At 37.1% G+C, this 25428-nt stretch overlaps 1 protein-coding gene across 8 annotated transcripts in view; it reads left to right on the top strand.

The window, feature by feature from the left end:
• The window catches only part of DOCK3 (dedicator of cytokinesis 3), a 304753-nt gene that overhangs the window by 31022 nt on the left and 248303 nt on the right, over positions 1-25428 (top strand). For all 8 annotated transcript variants that reach the window (XM_070359225.1, XM_070359222.1, XM_070359224.1 and 5 more), the window contains 2 exons: positions 10294-10334; positions 13480-13535. In XM_070359225.1, coding sequence (XP_070215326.1) covers positions 10294-10334; positions 13480-13535 — 97 coding nt within the window. The remainder of the gene's footprint in view (positions 1-10293; positions 10335-13479; positions 13536-25428) is intronic.

The following is a 25428-nucleotide window of genomic DNA, read 5'->3' as shown; positions in this document are numbered from 1 at the left end:
CCCTTAAAGTTTTACTTATACCACTTCCAACAATGCATGAACTTTACAATGATTCAATTGCACTTACTCCTCTTATTACATTTGTACCACTGTTGTCATGTATTTTCTGTCTGTATTCATTTGTTTGCCCACATTTTTACCGTTTCCAGTGCTGTTTCTTTCTTCTTTTCATGATTCCGTCTGGGATCACTTTCTTTTTACTGTAAGTACTCCTTTTAGTAATGGTTTTTTTAGTTCAGGTTTGCTGCACATTCATTCAACTTCTGTTTATGTGAATCTGCTTTTAAATTTGTCATCATTTTTTTTTTTTTATTATTATTTTTTAAAATTTTATTTTATTTTTAAACTTTACAATATTGTATTAGTTTTGCCAAATATCGAAATGAATCCGCCACAGGTATACCTGTGTTCCCCATCCTGAACCCTCCTCCCTTCTCCCTCCCCATACCCTCCCTCTGGGTGGTCCCAGTGCACCAGCCCCAAGCATCCAGTATCGTGCATCGAACCTGGACTGGCGACTCGTTTCATACGTGATATTATACATGTTTCAATGCCATTCTCCCAAATCTTCCCACCCTCTCCCTATCCCACAGAGTCCATAAGACTGATCTCTACATCAGTGTCTCTTTTGCTGTCTTGTACACAGGGTTATTGTTACCATCTTTCTAAATTCCATATATATGCGTTAGTATACTGTATTGTTGTGTTTCTTTCTGGCTTACTTCACTCTGTATAATAGGTTCCAGTTTCATCCATCTCATTAGAACTGATTCAAATGTATTCTTTTTAATGGCTGAGTAATACTCCATTGTGTATATGTACCACAGCTTTCTTATCCATTCATCTGCTGATGGGCATCTAGGTTGCTTCCATGTCCTGGCTATTATAAACAGTGCTGCGATGAACACTGGGGTACACGTGTCTCTTTCCCTTCTGGTTTCCTCAGTGTGTATGCCCAGCAGTGGGATTGCTGGATCATAAGGCAGTTCTATTTCCAGTTTTTTAAGGAATCTCCACACTGTTCTCCATAGTGGCTGTACTAGTTTGCAGTCCCACCAACAGTGTAAGAGAGTTCCCTTTTCTCCACACCCTCTCCAGCATTTATTGCTTGTAGACTTTTGGATCGCAGCCATTCTGACTGGTGTGAAATGGTACCTCATAGTGGTCTTGATTTGCATTTCTCTGATAATGAGTGATGTTGAACATTTTTTCATGTGTTTGTTAGCCATCTGTATGTCTTCTTTGGAGAAATGTCTATTTAGTTCTTTGGCCCATTTTTTGATTGGGTCATTTATTTTTCTGGAGTTGAGCTGTAGGAGTTGTTTGTATATTTTTGAGATTAGTTGTTTGTCAGTTGCTTCATTTGCTATTATTTTCTCCCATTCTGAAGGCTGCCTTTTCACCTTGCTAATAGTTTCCTTTGTTGTGCAGAAGCTTTTAAGTTTAATTAGGTCCCATTTGTTTATTTTTGCTTTTGTTTCCAATATTCTGGGAGGTGGGTCATAGAGGATCCTGCTGTGATGTATGTCGGAGAGTGTTTTGCCTATGTTCTCCTCTAGGAGTTTTATAGTTTCTGGTCTTACGTTTAGATCTTTAATCCATTTTGAGTTTATTTTTGTGTATGATGTTAGAAAGTGTTCTAGTTTCATTCTTTTACAAGTGGTTGACCAGTTTTCCCAGCACCACTTGTTAAAGAGATTGTCTTTAATCCATTGTATATTCTTGCCTCCTTTGTAAAAGATAAGGTGTCCATATATGCGTGGATTTATCTCTGGGCTTTCTATTATGTTCCATTGATCAATATTTCTGTCTTTGTGCCAGTACCATACTGTCTTGATAACTGTGGCTTTGTAGTAGAGCCTGAAGTCAGGTAGGTTGATTCCTCCAGTTCCATTCTTCTTTCTCAAGATCGCGTTGGCTATCCGAGGTTTTTTGTATTTCCATACAAATTGTGAAATTATTTGTTCTAGCTCTGTGAAGAATACCGTTGGTAGCTTGATAGGGATTGCATTGAATCTATAAATTGCTTTGGGTAGTATACTCATTTTCACTATATTGATTCTTCCAATCCATGAACATGGTATATTTCTCCATCTATTAGTGTCCTCTTTGATTTCTTTCACCAGTGTTTTATAGTTTTCTATATATAGGTCTTTAGTTTCTTTAGGTAGATATATTCCTAAGTATTTTATTCTTTCCGTTGCAGTGGTGAATGGAATTGTTTCCTTAATTTCTCTTTCAGTTTTCTCATTCTTAGTGTATAGGAATGCAAGGGATTTCTGTGTGTTGATTTTATATCCTGCAACTTTACTATAGTCATTGATTAGTTCTAGTAATTTTCTGGTGGAGTCTTTAGGTTTTTCTATGTAGAGGATCATGTCATCTGCAAATAGTGAGAGTTTTACTTCTTCTTTTTCAATTTGGATTCCTTTTATTTCTTTTTTCTGCTCTGATTGCTGTGGCCAAAACTTCCAAAACTATGTTGAATAGTAATGGTGAAAGTGGGCACCCTTGTCTTGTTCCTGACTTTAGAGGAAATGCTTTCAATTTTTTACCATTGAGGATAATGTTTGCTGTTGGTTTGTCATATATAGCTTTTATTATGTTGAGGTATGTTCCTTCTATTCCTGCTTTCTGGAGAGTTCTTATCATAAATGGATGTTGAATTTTGTCAAAGGCTTTCTCTGCATCTATTGAGATAATCATATGGTTTTTATTTTTCAATTTGTTAATGTGGTGTATTACATTGATTGATTTGTGGATATTAAAGAATCCTTGTCATCATTTTAAAGGGTATATTTTCCCTAGGTGTAGCATTCTAGCTTGATGAATATTTTATTTTAGCATTTTAAGGATTTGCTTCATTAATTTTTGATTTCCATCATTTCTGTTGAAAAGTCACTATATTATTATTATAGGTCTCCTAAAGGTAATGTTTGCCTTGGAAACGAACAGAGATCATTCTGTCGTTTTTGAGATTGCATCCAAGTACTGCATTTCGAACTCTTTTGTTGACCATGATGGCTACTCCATATCTTCTGAGGGATTCCTGCCCGCAGTAGTAGATATAATGGTCATCTGAGTTAAATTCACCCATTCCAGTCCATTTTAGTTCGCTGATTCCTAGAATGTCGATGTTCACTCTTGCCATCTCCTGTTTGACCACTTCCAATTTGTCTTGATTCATGGACCTGACATTCCAGGTTCCTGTGCAATATTGGTCTTTACAGCATCGGACCTTGCTTCTATCACCAGTCACATCTACAACTGGGTATTGTTTTTGCTTTGGCTCCATCCCTTCATTCTTTCTGGAGTTATTTCTCCACTGATCTCCAGTAGCATATTGGGCACCTACCGACCTGGGGAGTTCATCTTTCAGTGTCCTATCATTTTGCCTTTTCATACTGTTCATGGGGTTCTCAAGGCAAGAATACTGAAGTGGTTTGCCATTCTCTTCTCCAGTGGACCACATTCTGTCAGAACTAGTCCTTTTAGAACTAACATCCAAAAAAGATGTCCTTTTCATTACAGGGGACTGGAATGCAAAAGTAGGAAGTCAAGAAACACCTGGAGTAACAGGCAAATTTGGCCTTGGAATACGGAATGAAGCAGGGCAAAGACTAATAGAGTTTTGCCAAGATGATGCACTGGTCATAGCAAACACCCTCTTCCAACAACACAAGAGAAGACTCTACACATGGACATCACCAGATGGTCAACACCGAAATCAGATTGATTATATTCTTTGCAGCCAAAGATGGAGAACCTCTATACAGTCAACAAAAACAAGACCAGGAGCTGACTGTGGCTCAGATCATGAACTCCTTATTGCCAAATTCAGACTTAAATTGAAGAAAGTAGGGAACATCACTAGACCATTTAGGTATGACCTAAATCAAATCCCTTATGATTATACAGTGGAAGTGAGAAATAGATTTAAGGGACTAGATCTGATAGAGTGCCTGATGAACTATGGACTGAGGTTGGTGACACTGTATGGGAGACAGGGATCAAGGCCATCCCCATGGAAAAGAAATGCCAAAAAGCAAAATGGCTGTCTGGGGAGGCCTTACAAATAGCTGTATAAAGAAGAGAAGCGAAAAGCAAAGGAGAAAAGGAAAGATATAAGCATCTGAATGCAGAGTTCCAAACACTAGCAAGAAGAGATAAGAAAGACTTCCTCAGTGATCAATGCAAAGAAATAGAGGAAAACAACAGAATGGGAAAGACTAGAGATCTCTTCAAGAAAATTAGAGATACCAAAGGAACATTTCATGCAAAGATGGGCTTGATAAAGGACAGAAATGATATGGACCTAACAGAAGCAGAAGATACTAAGAAGAGGTGGCAAGAATACACAGAAGAACTGTACAAAAAAGATCTTCACGACCCAGATAATCACAATGGTGTGATCACTCACCTAGAGCCAGACATCCTGGAATGTGAAGTCAAGTGGGCCTTAGGAAGCATCACTACGAACAAAGCTAGTGGAGGTGATGGAATTCCAGTTGAGCTGTTCCAAATCCTGAAAGATGATGCTGTGAAAGTGCTGCACTCAATATGCCAGCAAATTTGGAAAACTCAGCAGTGGCCACAGGACTGGAAAAGGTCAGTTTTCATTCCAATCCCAAAGAAAGGCAATGCCAAAGAATGCTCAAACTACCACACAATTGCACTCATCTCACATGCTAGTAAAGTAATGCTCAAAATTCGCCAAGCCAGGCTTCAGCAATCCGTGAACCGTGAACTTCCTGATGTTCAAGCTGGTTTTAGAAAAGGCAGAGGAACCAGAGATCAAATTGCCAACATCCGCTGGATCATGGAAAAAGCAAGAGAGTTCCAGAAAAACATATACTTCTGCTTTATTGACTATGCCAAAGCCTTTGACTGTGTGGATCACAATAAACTGTGGAAAATTCTGAAAGAGATGGGAATACAAGACCACCTGACCTGCCTCTTGAGAAACCTGTAAGCGGGTCAGGAAGCAACAGTTAGAACTGGACATGGAACAACAGACTGGTTCCAAATAGGAAAAGGAGTACGTCAAGGCTGTATATTGTCACCATGCTTATTTAACTTATATGCAGAGTACATCATGAGAAATGCTGGACTGGAAGAAGCACAAGCTGGAATCAAGATTGCCGGGAGAAATATCAATAACCTCAGATATGCAGATGACACCACCCTTATGGCAGAAAGTGAAGAGGACCTAAAAAGCCTCTTGATGAAGGTGAAAGTGGAGAGTGGAAAAGTTGCCTTAAAACTCAACATTCAGAAAACTAAGATCATGGCATCTGGTCCCATCACTTCATGGGAAATAGATGGGGAGACAGTGGAAACAGTGTCAGACTTTATTTTGGGGGCTCCAAAATCACTGCAGATGGTGACTGCAGCCATGAAATTAAAAGACGCTTACTCCTTGGAAGAAAAGTTATGACCAACCTAGATAGCATATTGAAAAGCAGAGACATTACTTTGCCAACAGAGTCTGTCTAGTCAAGGCTATGGTTTTTCCAGTGGTCATGTATGGATGTGAGAGTTGGACTGTGAAGAAGGCTGAGCGCCGAAGAATTGATGCTTTTGAACTGTGGTGTTGGAGAAGACTCTTGAGAGTCCCTTGGACTGCAAGGAGATCCAACCAGTCCATTCTGAAGGAGATCAGCCCTGGGATTTCTTTGGAAGGAATGATGCTAAAGCTGAAACTCCAGTACTTTGGCCACCTCATACAAAGAGTTGACTCATTGGAAAAGACTCTGATGCTGGGAGGGATTGGGGGCAAGAGGAGAAGGGGACGACAGAGGATGAGATGGCTGGATGGCATCACTGACTCGATGGACGTCAGTCTCAGTGAACTCTGGGAGTTGGTGATGGACAGGGAGGCCTGGCGTGCTGCAATTCATGGGGTCACAAAGAGTCGGACACGACTGAGCGACTGAACTGAACTGAACTTAAAGGTAATGTGACTCTGCCTAGCTCCTTAGCCTCTCAGCTGCTGCAGAAAGCTGGGCTTCTTAGAAATTTTCCCTGAATTACCGCTGTATGAATTGGGCAGTCCCACGAGTGGATATTGTATCGAGTAGCTCTCAGTGTCAACCTTTTTTTCCTTAACTCAATGGGACTTTGATTTTTGCTGAAATGTCCTCATGGAGAAACTCAGCTGATGTGATTCTCTTTTCTCGAGGATTATAGTGTCTCATATCTTGTCTCAGATAGTTGCTCTCCATTGTTCTTACACAGTTGTTTCCTGTATTTTTTTCAGGTTTATATTTGTCTAATGCGAAATGTTTTGTCAGCGCTAGAACCAGAAGTTAGTAAATGTATTTTATATGTATTTGAATTATAAAAGAGTTTTTAAAATGTCTTATTCAATGGCAGTATTATTGAAACTTGTTTATGGTTCTCTATAAGTTTATGGAGAACCATAAGCTTAAACGAGCAATAACTCATTTGGGAGTAAAATTTCTCAATTTTTAATGTCCATTTATTTTTTGCCAATTATTATCTTTTATACTTACTGCATATAAAGATTTAAAATAGCATTAAATTATTTTGTATGCAAATAATACACAAGGTTATTCTTTAACAGTTTGCAGTGAAATAATAGAGGATTTTGAATGTTGACCTTTTGAATAATTATGTCCACCAATATTGGAGCTGAATTATCTATAAATTTCTTTCTTTTATGTAAGTGGTTGGTACTTTCTTCCATGCCTATTAGTTATATAATTGGAAAGAGGATAAAGAGTTGGATGGGCTGTGAATATTTTTATTGATATACCAAAGAAAAAGTTAGTATTTTTAGAAGATTGTAGATCTTTGTTTTGGTCCTTGACTTTACAGTTGGTTCCTTCTTTAAAGTGAATCTCTGTGGATCTGCCATTCATAATGAGTGATAACTTTTTAAAATTATTTTTAATCATGATATGGAATGAAATAGACATTGTGCCTATTATCTACCTGTCTCTAATTCAGGGATGAGCAACTGTTAGCCCTAGGATGGGAGTGAAAATGAACACATTTGCCTTGTTTCCCTTTTATCAGACAGTGAAGAATATGTTATACCTTTGAATAAAAAGTTTAAAACTTCATATTGAAGGGTACTTTTTGTTGGACTTCATTTGGTGTTTTTGATCTAGCTTGATTGGTTTGCACCCGGAATCTTTGTAAAGGCCTGCTGATTGTTGACTGTCACATGGCCTGAATTATATAGAGGCTTCATTCTTTTGGGTTAACACTGCTAACACTGTTCTGTAGCCTCTCTGTCAGCAGCAATTGTAGTGGTACTGTTGGCTCTTTTTGATAGTATAGCCTTACTTACATTGGGAAGGGCATTTCACAGCCTAAATAATGATGCGTATTTAACAAAGTGGTATTCAGCTGTGTTTTGGGACTATAGATGTGAAAACGCCTGGCACAGGGACAGGTGACTGCTATTTTTTTGTCTATGTGTTTAAATAATTGTAGCTTTCAGATAGATGAATTAATCTTCAATATATGTATTTACACACAAGACCCAGAATATTTTCTCTTAATTTGTTTTTCCTTTCTTACTGATTGCTTTTCTAACCTAATAGTGTTAAATTTTTTATTTTATTTTTTAACTTTACAATATTGTATTGATTTTGCCATATATCAACATGAATCCGCCACAGGTATACACGTGTTCCCCATCCTGAACCCTCCTCCCTCCTACCGCCCCATACCATCCCTCTGGGTCGTCCCAGTGCACCAGCCCCAAGCATCCAGTATCGTGCATCGAACCTGGACTGGCGACTCATTTCATATATGATATTATACATGTTTCAATGCCATTCTCCCAAATCATCCCACCCTCGCCCTCTCCTACAGAGCCCAAAAGACTGTTCTATTTGCTGTCTTGTATACAGGGTTATTGTTACCATCTTTCTAAATTCCATATATATGTGTTAGTATACTGTATTGGGGAGAAGGCGATGGCACCCCACTCCAGTACTCTTGCCTGGAAAATCCCATGGACGGAGGAGCCTGGTAGGCTGCAGTCCAGGGGGTTGCGAAGAGTCGGACACGACTGAGCGACTTCACTTTGACTTTTCACTTTCATGCATTGGAGAAGGAAATGGCAACCCACTCCAGTGTTCTTGCCTGGAGAATCCCAGGGACAGGGGAGCCTGGTGGGCTGCCGTCTATGGGGTCGCATAGAGTCGGACATGACTAAAGCAACTTAGCAGCAGCAGCAGCATACTGTATTGGTGTGTTTCTTTTTGGCTTACTTCACTCTGTAAAAAGTTTCTTTTTTCTCTTTTAAAGTCAGGCTTGAACTGACTCTTTAATTTATACACCAAGTATGTTTATACACCAGTTGTGGAAGGTGTAATCATCCAGAATTAAGCTGACAAATGTAAACACTTACATCTGTCTCATTTCATTCACAGATAAGTACTCACTGAGCATTTATTTAGTGGCAGTAAGCACACATACACACACTGGTGTCCTGCTTTTCTATTTCTGTGACAATATAGTGTTCTCAGTTCTGTTTTTTGTACAGTAATTGCCTTTAAACAGTATGTAATGTGTTCTCTCAGTTTTATTATCTTTGAGAGTATAGTGAATCCCTACTTGTCTTTCTAAAATCTAGTGTTTGCTTCCTGCTTTTCAGTCTGATGTGGTCATATATATATATATATATGTATTTTAATGTGGTTATATTTTATTTAAAAATCTATTTTCTGTACTTTTTCCATTTCCTTTGTGGAATAATTGCTTAAATAGAATACACTTTGAGTAACTCCTGAATTAAAATCTCTATGATTTCAGTATAAAATAGGACTTAACATTGCATCTCAATTAGAAATTTTTTCATTTATTACCTTAATTTTTAATCATATTTTATAAAACAGCATTTTTAGAGACTAAATGTGATATTTTGAAGGTAGACTTTTTGGATATACATATTTGAATTGTCTAACTTTACTGGTACAGAATTAAAAATTTTAGGTAAGATTACCATTTAAAATTTATTTACTTATTTGTTTATTTTTTTGGCTGCACTGGGTCTTTGTTCCTGCACACGCGCTTTCTCTAGTTGTTGTGAACGGGGCCTACTCTCTAGTGGTGGAGTGTGGGCTTCTCACTGCGGTGGCTTCTTTTGTTGCAGAACACAGGTTCTCAAGTGCTGGCTCAGTAGTTGTGCTGCATGGGCTTAGTTGCCTTGCAGCACAGGGGATCTTTCTGGACTAGGGATCGAAACTATATCCCCTGCGTTGGCAGTCGGATTCTTAACCACTGGACCTACTGGACCACGGGACCAGGGAAGCCCTTTATATCATTATCTGTCCTGTTTAAGATACTGTAAAGTGTCTTGTTGGTAAGGTTATCACTTTTAAAAAAACGAAGATCGTGAGACTTTCAGGTATAAATTGAGTTATTCAAATTTATGATCTCAGCTGTTGTTCTAAGCAGAAATAAGGGTATTTCTTCTTTTATTTTTTGTTATGATTTCAGGGGAGAAAAAGTTGATTCTTTTCCTCTTAACTTTGTTGTGAGTCTTAAAGATTAATACATGAAATTAACTCAATTTCAGTACATGGAATAGTAAGCTCTCAGTTAATATTAGTTATTATCAACAATCTCCTCTTTCTTTTTTATTTATATTCCTCCTTTAAATACAACTCTTGGCCTCCTCTTCTATTCACTGGAATTCTTTCCTCTTAAACCTAAGTACAGAAAGTGTAGCAAAGCTCTGAAAATAATAGATTGAATTTGAAGAAAGTTGGCAAAAAAATTTCCTTTCTCTGAAAACTATTTTTATTGTGTAATTGAAACTTTCACTGTTATTACTGTGTATGAATGGTAAGAGAGAATAAATGAAGTGTTACTGTCAACTTTAGTGGCTGGAAAGCCAAGAAATGAGAGTAGTGTAGTTCAGTGCATGGGAGATTCAGGGAGACGAGATAGAAAGTCAGGGCTGTACTCTCCTTATCTGTCACCAAAAAACTATATGATTTTGGCATTTTCTTATCCTGTAATAGTTTCATCTGGGAGTTTTCAAGGAGTTCAATATGTGTCCTCTGAAGTATTTTCTAATTTTTTTGGTCTTTTTCAGTTGAAAGGATCTTGTGTCTTTGGTGAAAATTGGGAATGTTATATTTTATTGTAAGATTTCTTCTTTTGGAGTAAACTATGCTTAATAAACTCATAAAGTGCCTAAAACTTACTAGAAAGTTTTGCATTAAATAATTATCCTAAAAATACTCATGTCTTTCATAGAAAATGACAACAATATGATTTTAATATCTTTTGTATGCTTTGTTTTAGGTTGGTATAGGGGAGTTTCAACAAAGAAGCCAAATGTAAAGGTAATAAAAAGTTTATTGTTACCTTTTCTAATCTAGAAAGTGGCCTAGTATATTTGTTTGATATAAAAGCAATCCTTGCTTTCCATCTTTTAATCTTTTACAGTAGCCACACTCATTCTTTCCTTTACAGAACTGTGTCAGACTCTTCTCTTTCTCAGTGGTATTACAATGACTTTTTAAAAAGGACAAAATGTGTGTGTGGTAATAGTTGCAAAGCTTATTTTGAAAAAGCCTATATAGGACATTTAGTATTTTTCCTTAAAATAGTTGACAGCAAGTAAATTTACTTTTTTATAGGCCTACTCCTGTCTAGCCCTGTGATTAGTTAGATCACTTTATTTCTAAAATGAAAAAAACTTTTAAATAATTTTCAATTAGATACATCTCTGATCATAATGTTCTTGTTAAAATATGAATTTAAAGAAGACTGTTAAGTGCCACATGCTAATTTTATGAACTAGATTTATATGTTTATTCTCTTACCAAGTAACAGTAATTTGATCAGACCAAATATATTTTAGTTGGCAATTATAATACATGTAGCAGCATTCTTTTCCAGTAATGTATTTGCAAAAACTTACTTTTCTCTATAATATTACTATTTTTTCTTATGTATTTTTCTGTGGCTTAATATTTAACATATTATGTTTTTTCTTAAATAGAAAATACAAAAATGATCACATATTAATTTTTATTAAAAATTTTCAGAGTTGTAATCATTAATTTTTCAGTAGAATCACTTACTGGTTTTTAAAGTAGTGATTATAAGAAGACAATACCCTCAAACTTTTAATTCCTCATAGCCAGGGCGTCTCATTTTTGTCAGAGTTGACATTTTGGGCTAGATAAATCCTTGTTATTTTATACATTATGAAAAGTTTAGCAAAATATATGACTTCCACTCATTAACGTCTCCTCACAAGTTGTGTCTCTAGACATTGCTAAAGGCCCTGGGGCTGATGGGTGGGGTGGGAGGTGGTTGGGGTGGTGGTGGTAAAATTGTCCCTGGTTAAGAACTACTGAGATAAAGGAGTCATATATCAAGAAGATATAGTAGTAATAAATATGTGTACACTGGAAATGGAGCCCCCAAATACATTAAACAAATAGTAATAGATTTGAAGAGAGAAATAGATACCAAATAATAATAGGGGCCTTCAGTACCCCATTTTCTGCACTGAATAGGTCATCCAGACAGAAAATCAACAAGGAAATGTTGGACTTGTACTATAGTTTAAATCAAATATATCTAATAGACATAATATAGAATATTTCATACATCAGCAATAAAGTACATGTTTTTCTCAATTGTAAATGGAACATTCTTCCGACTAGGTCATATAACAAGGCTTTACTAAATTTAAAAAGATTGAAATCACACCATGCATCTTTCCTGACCACAATGGTATGAAACTAGAAATCAACAACAGCAAGAAAACTGGAAAAGTCACATGTATGTGGAAATTAAAGAACACATTCTGAACAACCAGTGGACCAAAGAAGAGATAAAAAAAACCTTGACACAAATGAAAACTGAAACACAATATCCCAAAACCTATGGGCTACTGCAAAAGCAGTTTAAAGAGGGAAGTTAATAGTGATAAATGCCTACAGTAAGAAAAAAAGAAAGATATTAAATAAACCATCTTACTTTACATCTGAAGAAAGTAGAAAAAAGAAGAAACTGTGGCCAAATTTAGCAAAGTCAAGAAAATAACAAAAATTAGGGTGGAAATAAATGAAAAAGAGACTAAAAAACATGAGAAAAGGTCAATGAAACTAAAAGCTGTTTCTTTTTAAAGATAAAATTAACTGAGGGAAAAAAAAAGACAAAGAGAAATGAAAGAGCAGACATTAAAAATGATACCACAGAAATACAAAGGATTATAAGAGACTGCTATGACAATTGTATGCTAACAGATTGAACAGTCTATAAGAAATGGATAAACTCCTAGAAACTTAAAACCTATCCAGAATGAATCAGGAAAAATAGAAAATCTGCATAGTCCAATAATCAGTAAGGAAATTGAATCAGTAATTATTAAAAACCTCCCAACAAAGAAATGTTCAGGGCCAGATGACTTCACTGGTAAATACTACTAAACTTTAAAGAAGAATTAACACCAGTCCTTCATAAAAGCTATTCCAAAAATTGAAGAGGAGGGAACACTTCCAGATTTGTTTCATGAGGCTAGCATTACTCTGATATCAAAGTCAGAAAAGAACACTGTAGGAAAAGAAAGCTACAGATCATTATCACTGATGAATATAGATGCTAAACTCAACAAAATACTAGCGGTATGAAACAATCCCATTCATGATAGCATCAAAACAATCAAATATTTAGAAATAAATATAACCAAGAAGCTGAAAGATCTGTACACTGAAAACTGTAAAATGCATTACTGTAGTCCAGCTGCTGATGGGCTTGTGTGGTATAGACTGAGTTTATTACTGACAGTGGTGTGGGCCAAGTGTATTAAAAAAAAGTAGACCATTTGTGTTTTATTTTGAAGGAAGTTTTATACATCAGGAAAAGGAGTGAAACATTGATTGGAAAATGTAATTGATTTTAAAACAATACATTAAAAAAAATCTTTTTAAGAATTGAAATCAGATTATGGCAGATACCAAAGTGGAAACCATTTGCAAAGAGTAAAACAAGAAACATTTGTAGATGCTCTCAAATTGATTTATTCTTTGTAAATACAAATGTTACCCAGAGTGTGAGAATACTTTCTCTTACTCAGAGCTGGATAAGCTGTAAATTGTTGGTATATGATAGTATATGATAATGTTGATATTGTAGATACATGCCAAGCTCTGTGCATAAGTCTATACTATCTTAAGTGTGATTTGATGGAATATTTCTAAAACTTAAAAAAAAAAAGTTTTTGTGGTTGCTTAACACTAGTTTTTTCCCCTTGTGAATAGACTCTGATTGCGAATGACAATGAAATTCCTGTTGAATATAGTTTGTGCAACTTTGTATTCTTAATTAATATGTAAAGTGATTGCTACCTGAAGAGATCTACTGTTTTGTTGATAGAGTATTTCCATGCTGAAATCTGACTGTTAATTCAGTCTAAATGAGATGTTAATCACAAATTACTTTTTCTAATAGGAAATCTTATCTCTTTTATAGGGGATCTTTCCTGCAAATTACATTCATTTGAAAAAAGCAATTGTCAGTAATAGGGGGTGAGTAGTTGGCTTTGCTAAACTTATTTATAATTTTTATTGGCTGCAGAGGAAGACTTTTTTCCTTTTGATTCGTAGTATAAAATACGCTATTACGTTTTCCTGCAAAAATATACTTTATCATATATAATTCTGAGGATATAATTTTATCTTAAAATACTGACAACTTTAGTTTCTTTTCCTATATACTGGAAAGGTAACCTGAGTTGTTATGAATTTCATAAAAACAATTATACATGCAGTATATTTTACAAAATGATGTGTTATTTTGAGAGTAGTCTTTGATAGGATAGGTTCAGTTTAGTTCAGTCGCTCAGTCGTGTCCGACTCTTTGTGACCCCATGAATCGCAGCACGCCAGGCCTCCCTGTCCATCACCAACTCCCGGAGTTCACTCAGACTCAAGTTAGTGATAAACCTGTCATTTTGTTTCTGTGTATGAAAAGTGAGGGAGACTTTTAAGATCTTTCCTTTTTTGCAAGTCGAAATTGAAAAAAACTATGGAAATGGCAATAACTCACTCCAGTATTCTTACTTGGAGAATCCGATGGACAGAGTAGCCTGGTGGGCTACAGTCCATAGGGTCACACAGAGTTGGACATGATTGAAGTGGCTTAGCACACATGCACACTTAAAGGCATACCTGAAGGATAAAATGATAGTGTATATAATGGATGTATAGTTTGATCACAAAATTATGAAACAAAAGCAATTGGTGAATAAAAGAGAATCAAGATGTAATTATATAAAAATGTTAATATCAGTTGCTTTTGCATGTTCAAATTGTGGGTGATTTTTAAAAATTGTTTATTTTTAATGTCTTATTTTAAAAAGTAATATGTATTTTTATAGGATTGTGATTTTATTTTTAAAAATCAAACATCATTTTAAAGATCCTGTTTAACTATGATAGCTTTGGGGACTAGAAATGATGTTTTTGACCAGAGGTTGAGCTAGCGTTGGAGTATCCTTCTGGTAATTAGGATTTAGTCAGGAAAAGAGAAACTTGTGAGTCATTTTATAAAATAGAATTTAATATAGGGAATTTTAGACACATATTTGGAAAAGACCCTGATGCTGAGAAAGACTGAAGGCAGAAGGAGAAGAGGGCAAGAGGATAAGATGGTTGGATGGCATCACCAATCCAGTGGCCATGAACTTGGGGAAACTCCGGGAGATGATGAGGGACATGCAGGCCTGGAGTTCTGCAGTCCATGGCATCACAGAGAGTTGGACAGGAATTGCTGACTGAACAACAAATTTGAATAGTGAAAGAAAAAAGGGAAGAAATATAGGAATAACACAAAATAATCACTGCAGTAAAGCATTCTGTACTTTGATGCCTGGGAATACAAAAGACAAAGGTTGGGGATACCAGAACCCAGGAACTGTAAGTATTTTAGGATATGTATTATATCTTAGGAAAAAGTACATTCTCTAACATAATCACAGAATAATTATGGTGCTCAGGAAATGTAACATAGATACAATAGTTCAGTTCAGTCACTCAGTCATGTCCACCAACTCCTGGAGCTTGCTCAAACTCATGTCTGTTGAGTTGTTGATGCCATCCAACCATCTCATCCTCTGTTCTCCGCTTCTCCTCCTGCCTTCAATCTTTCCCAGCATTGGGGTCTTTTCAAATGAGTCAGTTCTTTGCTTCAAGTGGCCAAACTATTGGAGCTTCAGCTTCAGCATCAGTCCTTCCAGTGAATATTCAGGACTGATTTCCTTTAGAATGGACTAGTTGATCTCCTAGCAGTCCAAGGGACTCTCGAAAGTCTTCTCTAACATCACAGTTCAAAAGCATCAGTTCTTCAGCACTCAGCTTTCTTTATAGTCCTGCTCTCACATTCATACATGACTGCTGGAAAAACCATAGCTTTGACTAGATGGACCTTTGTTGGCAAAGTAATGTCTCTGCTTTTTAATATGCTCTCTAGGTTGGTTACAGCTTTTCTTCTAAGGAGCAAGTATCTTTTAATGTCATGGCTGCAGTCACCATCTGTGGTGATTTTGGAGCCCCCCAAAATAAAATCTGTCACTGTTTCCATTGTTTCTCCATCTATTTGCCATGAAGTGATGAGACCAGATGCCATGATCTTTTTTTGAATGCTGAGTTTTAAGCCAGCTTTTTCACTCTCCTCTTTTACTTTCATCAAGAGGCTCTTTGTTCTTCTTCACTTTTTGCCATAAGGGTGGTGTCATCTGTGTATCTGAGGTTATTGATATTTCTCCTGGCAATCTTGATTCCAGCTTGTGCTTCTTCCAGCCCAGCATTTCTCATGATGTACTCTGCATATAAATTAAATAAGGAGGGTTACAATATACAGCCTTGATGTACTCCTTTCTCGATTTGGAACCAGTCTGTTGTTCCATGTCCAGTTCTAACTGTTGCTTCCTGACCTGCATACAAATTTCTCAGGAGGAAGGTCAGGTGGTCTGGTATTCCCATCTCTTGAAGAATTTTCCATAGTTTGTTGTGATCCATACAGTCAAAGGCTTTGGCATAGTCAATAAAGCAGAAGTAGATGTTTTTCTGGAACTCTTGATTTTTCGATGATCCAGCGGATGTTGGCAATTTGATCTCTGGTTCCTCTGCCTTTTCTAAATCTAGCTTGAACATCTGAAAGTTCACAGTTCACGTACTGTTGAAGCCTGGCTTGGAGAATTTTGAGCATTACTTTGCTATCATACTATAAAATATATAGTCAAATTTCAAATGTCCCTAATTGTCCCATGAATATTCTTTATATCTGTTTTCATTTGGTTGGTTTTTGGGGGTTTATGGAGTGTGGTTCAGGATTCAGTCAAGAATTAAATATTATATTTCAGCTTTGTCAGCAGTTCTCCAGGCTTGGTTTTCTTTTTCCTTTTTATGCCATTGACTTTGTTGAAGTGCCCAGGCCAGTTGTTTTGCAAAATGTCCCTCAATTTGTGTTTGTCTGTTTCCTTATGGTTAGATTCGACTTAAGCATCTTAGATAGCAGTACTGCATAAGTGGTGTTATGGATTAAAATGGTCAGATTTCTCCTGGATATCTTCCCAGTGCTTGGTTAGATCAGCAAGACAGGGACTTAGGAGTCTACCTTAGCAAATATCAACCAGGAATTGAGGGTCTTTCAGTCAGAGAACATGCACTTTGTTTCTTTCTTTTTTTTTTTTTATTTTAAAATAAAATTTTATTTTTATTTTTTTAATTTAATTTTATTTTTAAACTTTACATAATTGTATTAGTTTTGCCAAATATCAAAATGAATCCGCCACAGGTATACATGTGTTCCCCATCCTGAACCCTCCTCCTCCTCCCTCCCCCTCCCCCCATACCATCCCTCTGGGTCGTCCCAGTGCACTAGCCCCAAGCATCCAGTATCGGGTATCGAACCTGGACTGGCAACTCGTTTCTTACATGATATTTTACATGTTTCAATGTCATTCTCCCAAATCTTCCCACCCTCTCCCTCTCCCACAGAGTCCATAAGACTGTTCTATACATCAGTGTCTCTTTTGCTGTCTCGTACACCGGGTTATTGTTACCATCTTTCTAAATTCCATATATATGCGTTAGTATACTGTATTGATGTTTTTCCTTCTGGCTTACTTCACTCTGTATAATAGGCTCCAGTTTCATCCATCTCATTAGAACTGATTCAAATGTATTCTTTTTAATGGCTGAGTAATACTCCATTGTGTATATGTACCACAGCTTTCTTATCCATTCATCTGCTGATGGACATCTAGGTTGCTTCCATGTCCCGGCTATTATAAACAGTGCTGCGATGAACACTGGGGTACACGTGTCTCTTTCCCTTCTGGTTTCCTCAGTGTGTATGCCCAGCAGTGGGATTGCTGGATCATAAGGCAGTTCTATTTCCAGTTTTTTAAGGAATCTCCACACTGTTCTCCATAGTGGCTGTACTAGTTTGCAGTCCCACCAACAGTGTAAGAGGGTTCCCTTTTCTCCACACCCTCTCCAGCATTTATTATTTGTAGACTTTTGGATCGCAGCCATTCTGACTGGTGTGAAATGGTACCTCATAGTGGTTTTGATTTGCATTTCTCTGATAATGAGTGATGTTGAGCATCTTTTCATGTGTTTGTTAGCCATCTGTATGTCTTCTTTGGAGAAATGTCTATTTAGTTCTTTGGCCCATTTTTTGATTGGGTCATTTATTTTTCTGGAGTTGAGCTGTAGGAGTTGCTTGTATATTTTTGAGATTAGTTGTTTGTCAGTTGCTTCATTTGCTATTATTTTCTCCCATTCTGAAGGCTGTCTTTTCACCTTGCTAATAGTTTCCTTTGATGTGCAGAAGCTTTTAAGGTTAATTAGGTCCCATTTGTTTATTTTTGTTTTTATTTCCAATATTCTGGGAGGTGGGTCATAGAGGATCCTGCTGTGATGTATGTCAGAGAGTGTTTTGCCTATGTTCTCCTCTAGGAGTTTTATAGTTTCTGGTCTTACGTTTAGATCTTTAATCCATTTTGAGTTTATTTTTGTGTATGGTGTTAGAAAGTGTTCTAGTTTCATTCTTTTTACAAGTGGTTGACCAGATTTCCCAGCACCACTTGTTAAAGAGATTGTCTTTAATCCATTGTATATTCTTGCCTCCTTTGTCAAAGATAAGGTGTCCATATGTGCGTGGATTTATCTCTGGGCTTTCTATTTTATTCCATTGATCTATATTTCTGTCTTTGTGCCAGTACCATACTGTCTTGATAACTGTGGCTTTGTAGTAGAGCCTGAAGTCAGGTAGGTTGATTCCTCCAGTTCCATTCTTCTTTCTCAAGATTGCTTTGGCTATTCGAGGTTTTTTGTATTTCCATACAAATTGTGAAATTATTTGTTCTAGCTCTGTGAAGAATACTGTTGGTAGCTTGATAGGGATTGCATTGAATCTATAAATTGCTTTGGGTAGTATACTCATTTTCACTATATTGATTCTTCCAATCCATGAACATGGTATATTTCTCCATCTATTAGTGTCCTCTTTGATTTCTTTCACCAGTGTTCTATAGTTTTCTATATATAGGTCTTTAGTTTCTTTAGGTAGATATATTCCTAAGTATTTTATTCTTTCCATTGCAATGGTGAATGGAATTGTTTCCTTAATTTCTCTTTCTGTTTTCTCATTATTAGTGTATAGGAATGCAAGGGATTTCTGTGTGTTGATTTTATATCCTGCAACTTTACTATAGTCATTGATTATTTCTAGTAATTTTCTGGTGGAGTCTTTAGGGTTTTCTGTGTAGAGGATCATGTCATCTGCAAATAGTGAGAGTTTTACTTCTTCTTTTCCAATTTGGATTCCTTTTATTTCTTTTTCTGCTCTGATTGCTGTGGCCAAAACTTCCAAAACTATGTTGAATAGTAATGGTGAAAGTGGGCACCCTTGTCTTGTTCCTGACTTTAGAGGAAATGCTTTCAATTTTTCACCATTGAGGATAATGTTTGCTGTGGGTTTGTCATATATAGCTTTTATTATGTTGAGGTATGTTCCTTCTATTCCTGCTTTCTGGAGAGTTCTTATCATAAATGGATGTTGAATTTTGTCAAAGGCTTTCTCTGCATCTATTGAGATAATCATATGGTTTTTATTTTTCAATTTGTTAATGTGGTGTATTACATTGATTGATTTGTGGATATTGAAGAATCCTTGCATCCCTGGGATAAAGCCCACTTGATCATGGTGTATGATCTTTTTAATGTGTTGTTGGATTCTGATTGCTAGAATTTTGTTAAGGATTTTTGCATCTATGTTCATCAGTGATGTTGGCCTGTAGTTTTCTTTTTTTGTGGGATCTTTGTCAGGTTTTGGTATTAGGGTGATGGTGGCCTCATAGAATGAGTTTGGAAGTTTACCTTCCTCTGCAATTTTTTGAAAGAGTTTGAGCAGGATAGGTGTTAGCTCTTCTCTAAATTTTTGGTAGAATTCAGCTGTGAAGCCGTCTGGACCGGGGCTTTTGTTTGCTGGAAAATTTTTGATTGCAGTTTCAATTTCCGTGCTTGTGATGGGTCTGTTAAGATTTTCTATTTCTTCCTAGTCGAGTTTTGGAAAGTTGTACTTTTCTAAGAATTTGTCCATTTCTTCCACGTTGTCCATTTTATTGGCATATAATTGTTGATAGTAGTCTCTTATGATCCTTTGTATTTCCGTATTGTCTGTTGTGATCTCTCCATTTTCGTTTCTAATATTGTTGATTTGATTTTTCTCCCTTTGTGTCTTGATGAGTCTGGCTAATGGTTTGTCAATTTTATTTATCCTTTCAAAGAACCAGCTTTTGGTTTTGTTGATTTTTGCTATGGTCTCTTTTGTTTCTTTTGCATTTATTTCTGCTCTAATTTTTAAGATTTCTTTCCTTCTACTAACCCTGGGGTTCTTCATTTCTTCCTTTTCTGTTGCTTTAGGTGTAGAGTTAGGTTATTTATTTGACTTTTTTCTCGTTTCTTGAGGTATGCCTGTATTGCTATGAACTTTCCCCTTAGGACTGCTTTTACCGTGTCCCACAGGTTTTGGGTTGTTGTATTTTCATTTTCATTCGTTTCTATGCAAATTTTGATTTCTTTTTTGATTTCTTCTGTGATTTGTTGGTTATTCAGCAGCATGTTGTTCAGCCTCCATATGTTGGAATTTTTAATAGTTTTTCTCCTGTAATTGAGATCTAATCTTACTGCATTGTGGTCAGAAAAAATGCTTGGAATGATTTCTATTTTTTTGAATTTACCAAGGCTAGCTTTATGACCCAGGATGTGATCTATCCTGGAGAAGGTTCCATGTAAACTTGAGAAAAAGGTGAAATTCATTGTTTTGGGATGAAATGTCCTATAGATATCAATTAGGTCTAACTGGTCTATTGTATCGTTTAAAGTTTGTGTTTCCTTGTTAATTTTCTGTTTAGTTGATCTATCCATAGGTGTAAGTGGGGTATTAAAGTCTCCCACTATTATTGTGTTATTGTTAATTTCTCCTTTCATCCTTGTTAGCATTTGTCTTACATACTGTGGTGCTCCCATGTTGGGTGCATATATATTTATAATTGTTATATCTTCTTCTTGGATTGATCCTTTGATCATTATGTAGTGACCTTCTTTGTCTCTTTTCACAGCCTTTGTTTTAAAGTCTATTTTATCTGATGTGAGTATTGCTACTCCTGCTTTCTTTTGGTCCCTATTTGCATGGAAAATCTTTTTCCAGCCCTTCACTTTCAGTCTGTATGTGTCCCCTGTTTTGAGGTGGGTCTCTTGTAGACAGCATATGTAGGGGTCTTGTTTTTGTATCCATTCAGCCAGTCTTTGTCTTTTGGTTGGGGCATTTAACCCATTTACGTTTAAGGTAATTACTGATAAGTATGATCCTGTTGCCATTTACTTTATTGTTTTGGGTTCGAGTTTATACACTGTTTTTGTGTTTCCTGTCTAGAGAATATCCTTTAGTATTTGTTGGAGAGCTGGTTTGGTGGTGCAGAATTCTCTCAGCTTTTGCTTGTCTGAAAAGCTTTTGATTTCTCCTTCATACTTGAATGAGATCCTTGCTGGGTACAATAATCTGGGCTGTAGGTTATTTTCTTTCATCATTTTAAGTATGTCTTGCCATTCCCTCCTGGCTTGAAGAGTTTTTATTGAAAGATCAGCTGTTATCCTTATGGGAATTCCCTTGTGTGTTATTTGTTGTTTTTCCCTTGCTGCTTTTAGTATTTGTTCTTTGTGTTTGATCTTTGTTAATTTGATTAAAATGTGTCTTGGGGTTTTCTCCTTGGGTTTATCCTGTTTGGGACTCTCTGGGTTTCTTGGACTTGGGTGATTATTTCCTTCCCCATTTTAGGGAAGTTTTCAACTATTATCTCCTCAAGTATTTTCTCATGGTCTTTCTTTTTGTCTTCTTCTTCTGGAACCCCTATGATTGGAATGTTGTAGCGTTTAATATTGTCCTGGAGGTCTCTGAGATTGTCCTCATTTCTTTTAATTTGTTTTTCTTTTATCCTCTCTGATTCATTTATTTCTACCATTCTATCTTCTAATTCACTAATCCTATCTTCTGCCTCTGTTATTCTACTATTTGTTGCCTCCAGAGTGTTTTTAATGTCATTTATTGCATTATTCATTATATATTGACTCTTTTTTATTTCTTCTAGGTCCTTGTTAAACCTTTCTTGCATCTTCTCAATCCTTGTCTCCAGGCTATTTATCTGTGATTCCATTTTAATTTCAAGATTTTGGATCAATTTCACTATCATTATTCGGAATTCTTTATCAGGTAGATTCCCTATCTCTTCCTCTTTTGTTTGGTTTGGTGGGCATTTATCCTGTTCCTTTATCTGCTGAGTATTCCTCTGTCTCTTCATCTTGTTTAAATTGCTGAGTTTGGGGTGTCCTTTCTGTATTCTGGCAGTTTGTGGAGTTCTCTTTATTGTGGCGTTTCCTCACTGTGTGTGGGTTTGTACAGGTGGCTTGTCAAGGTTTCCTGGTTAGGGAACCTTGTGTCAGTGTTCTGGTGGGTGGAGCTGTATTTCTTCTCTCTCCTTTCGAAGAGTTGGGTTGCTTTTCTGGGTGCCTGATGTCCTCTGCCGGCATTCAGAAGTTGTTTTGTGGAATTTACTCGACGTTTAAATGCTCTTTTGATGAATTTGTGGGGGAGAAAGTGTTCTCCCCGTCCTACTCCTCCGCCATCTTGGCTCCTCCTCTGCACTGTGTTTCTGTCATGTGCCTTCTTCATTGCCTCCTGCCATACTTGTGAGGGGTATAACTGTACTTTCAGTGCTTTATAGGGTATATCATCTGCTTCTTGAGAAATTTGTGCCATTTTTACTGAAGTACTTGTTTCATTTGGTTGACAAGGAAGTGAAATTGTTTGAATAATCTTATCTGTGAAAATGTTCTTGTGGGAACTTTAAAAATTTTAATATTTTCTGTTATCTTCCTAAGTGTTTCTTGATACCTGGATTTTCTCATTTGTAAAATGATTCAAGTATTGTTGCTGCTTTTTATAAAGTTTCACTGAAAAACTTATACATTTGTAGTAAATTAGAGGGTTTTAGGGCTGATAAAGAAAAAAGACATGACCATGAGATGGTAGCAGCACATAATGGGCTTTATTTAGGCAGAGCACTGACAGGTTGTAAAGGAAATTCCATCACAGCAGGAGACGTTTCAGAGACAGCGGTGCCAGGCCACAACCAGGAGGGGAAAAGTATACTTGAACTCTTCTGGGAGAGGAGTACCAGAGAGGGAACTCGTGTCTAGATCATATTACTCATTTGCAAGATGGTAAGTCTCTGATTCAGAGAGCACCTCAGGACAACAGCAGCTTGGAATCTTTTATAGCCCTAAGGCTTATCTTATCTATGGCTAGCAAACATTGAGTGCAGTTTTGTTAAGTATGTGATGATCAGTGGAGTCCACTGTAAGGAACCTGCCTAACGGTGTTGGCTAATCCACTTGGTGTATGGTACCATATTGAAGTCTCAGGGTTAACCACTGCTACTGGCCAGTTCTGATTCCACAGTTATGGTACTGTTACTGAACTAAACCTTGGTCTGCCCATGTGCAGTAAAGCCAATCTACTAACACCAGATTGTGGTGAAGGAAATGTAGCATTTATCATAGGGCGCCAAGCAAAAGGTCCAGGTAGCAAGTGCCTAAAAGGGCTGAACTACCGGAAGGCTTTCAGAGAAGGGTTTTTAGACAGGGTGAGGGAAGGGGGTTGTCAGGTGTGATTGGTTCATGGATAGTCCCCCGAATGGTTGTTGGTGAGATAATCAGGAGTCAACATCATCAACCTTCTGGTTTCAACCTGTCTGGAGTGTGCCTGCTTATGAGCAGCATGAGGTTAATTTCTTCCATCTGGTAGGGGTTTCAGTCTCTTCAACAAAGGATATGGCTCATATTATTATCTACAGTGCTTGAAGAGGAACTAAAGGTCCTTGAGTTTGTTTTAATGGCTTAACTATTACTAACTTGTCTTGCTTGACTGTTTTCCTTTATTTCTGTATTTTCTCACTTGTCTGATTAAATTTACTCTTTGGAATTCAGCAGGACTTAGGAGGCTAAAGGACTCTTGTCTACAGACAAGAGTCAGGCAGAGGACATTGTGGAGTTTGGGGCAGCATTCTGTTTTGGGAAGGCCCTATAGGGTCCTGCTTGGTTCAGTACCTCATCAGTCTTGAGTAAAACTCCATGGAGCTGATCTCAAGAGCAGCTCCTGGACCTTACACCACATTCATCTTGGAATGGCTAGGAAAGGAAGTAGATCGAATTCATGGGACATTGGGGATAGTTGGTATAAGACATTTTTGTAAATGGGCTTGCTCTGCAAGATTTCTCATTTGAGTGAGCCAGTCTGAAAGTCTTCAAGCTAGGTAAGAACACTCTCATCACAGTAGAGAAGAAAGGCCTTTTTCTGCTGCAAAAGGAGGTTTAGTAGGAGCAAAACTTAGGGTCTTTTGTGTTATCCAGTGTCTCTACTATCTCTACCATTTTTGTCCAAGTCAGTAACCTGCTTTTTTGTCTTAATATAGATAAAAGGCCATAAATCCAACTGACGTTGTAATTCAGAAATGATCAGGATCAAAACTAGAGTTTGTTTTTTGGCTATTTGAGCACTGAAGATGAAAGAGAAAACTGCTCTGAACTCTTACACAGAGCATCAGTAAACATTCAGCTTTTGGTAGCCCTGATTGCCTGACTAGAGATGATCCTTCCGATTCTATATTATGTTGTTGTTCAGTTGCTAAGCTGTGTCTGACTCTTTGTGACACCATGGACTGCAGCAGGCCAGGCTTCCCTGTCCTCCACTGTAAATCGGAGTTTGCCCAGATTCACATTCATTGTGTCAATGATGCCATCCAACCGTCTCATTCTCTGTTGCCCCATTCTCCTCCTACCCTTAATCTTTCCCAGCATCAGGGTCTTTTCTCGTGAGTCGGCACTTTGTATCAGGCAGCCAAAGTATTGGAGCTTCAGCTTCAGCATCAGTCCTTCCAATGAATATTCAGAGTTAGTTTCCTTTAGGATTGACTTATTTGATCTCCTTGCAGTCCAAGGGACTCTCAAGAGTCTTCTCCAGACCACAGTTCAAAAGAATCAATTCTTCAGCACTCAGCCTTTTTTATGGTCCAACTCTCACATCTGTACATTACTCCTGGAAAAACCATAGCTTTGACTGTATGTACCTTTATCAGCAAAGTGATGTCTCTGCTAAAAAGCATATTAAAAAAATACACTGTATAGGTTTGTCATAGGTTTCCTTCCAAGGAGCAAGGCATCTTTTAATTTCATGACTGCAGTCACTGTGATTTTGGAGCCCAAGAAAATAAAATCTGTCAGTATTTCCATAGATATTATGGAATATATCAAATTGTCTCATCTATCCATTCATTCCTTTTATGTGCTAGCATACAAAACTCTTAGTTTGGAATACAGTTTAAAGGAGAAACAGTAGGTCAGCAGTACCCAGAAGGTCTCTTGGTTTTTGATCATGCAGGCCAAGTTATCTTTTGGTACTTTTTTTTTTTTTTTAAATTTTCTCTTGACCTCATTGGAGCTTCCCTTGTAGCTCAGATGGTAAAGAATTTGCCTGCTGTGCAGGAGACCTGTGTTCGATCCCTGAGTCAGGAAGATCCCCTGGAGAAGGGAATGGCAACCCATTCCAGTATTCTTGCCTGGAGAACTCCATGGAGAAAGGAGCCTGGTGAACTGCAGTCCATGGGGTAACAAAGAGTCAGACATGACCTCATTGTTGGTCTATTTATCAAACTTCTCTCAACCTAGCTTCAGACTTTCCCCCTAGGACAGAGCTAGAAGACAGTGTTAGACTTTGCTTATAATCATATAGATTTCTGTTTTATGTGTTCTGGGAACCATGTTATTAAATTACCATTACCACATATGGTTGGGGATC

The sequence above is a fragment of the Bos mutus genome, chromosome 22, assembly GCF_027580195.1.
Source record: "Bos mutus isolate GX-2022 chromosome 22, NWIPB_WYAK_1.1, whole genome shotgun sequence".
NCBI classification, from domain to species: domain Eukaryota; kingdom Metazoa; phylum Chordata; class Mammalia; order Artiodactyla; family Bovidae; genus Bos; species Bos mutus.
Note: the sequence above shows the minus strand (reverse complement) of the source record. Positions and strands in the feature narration are given on the sequence as shown.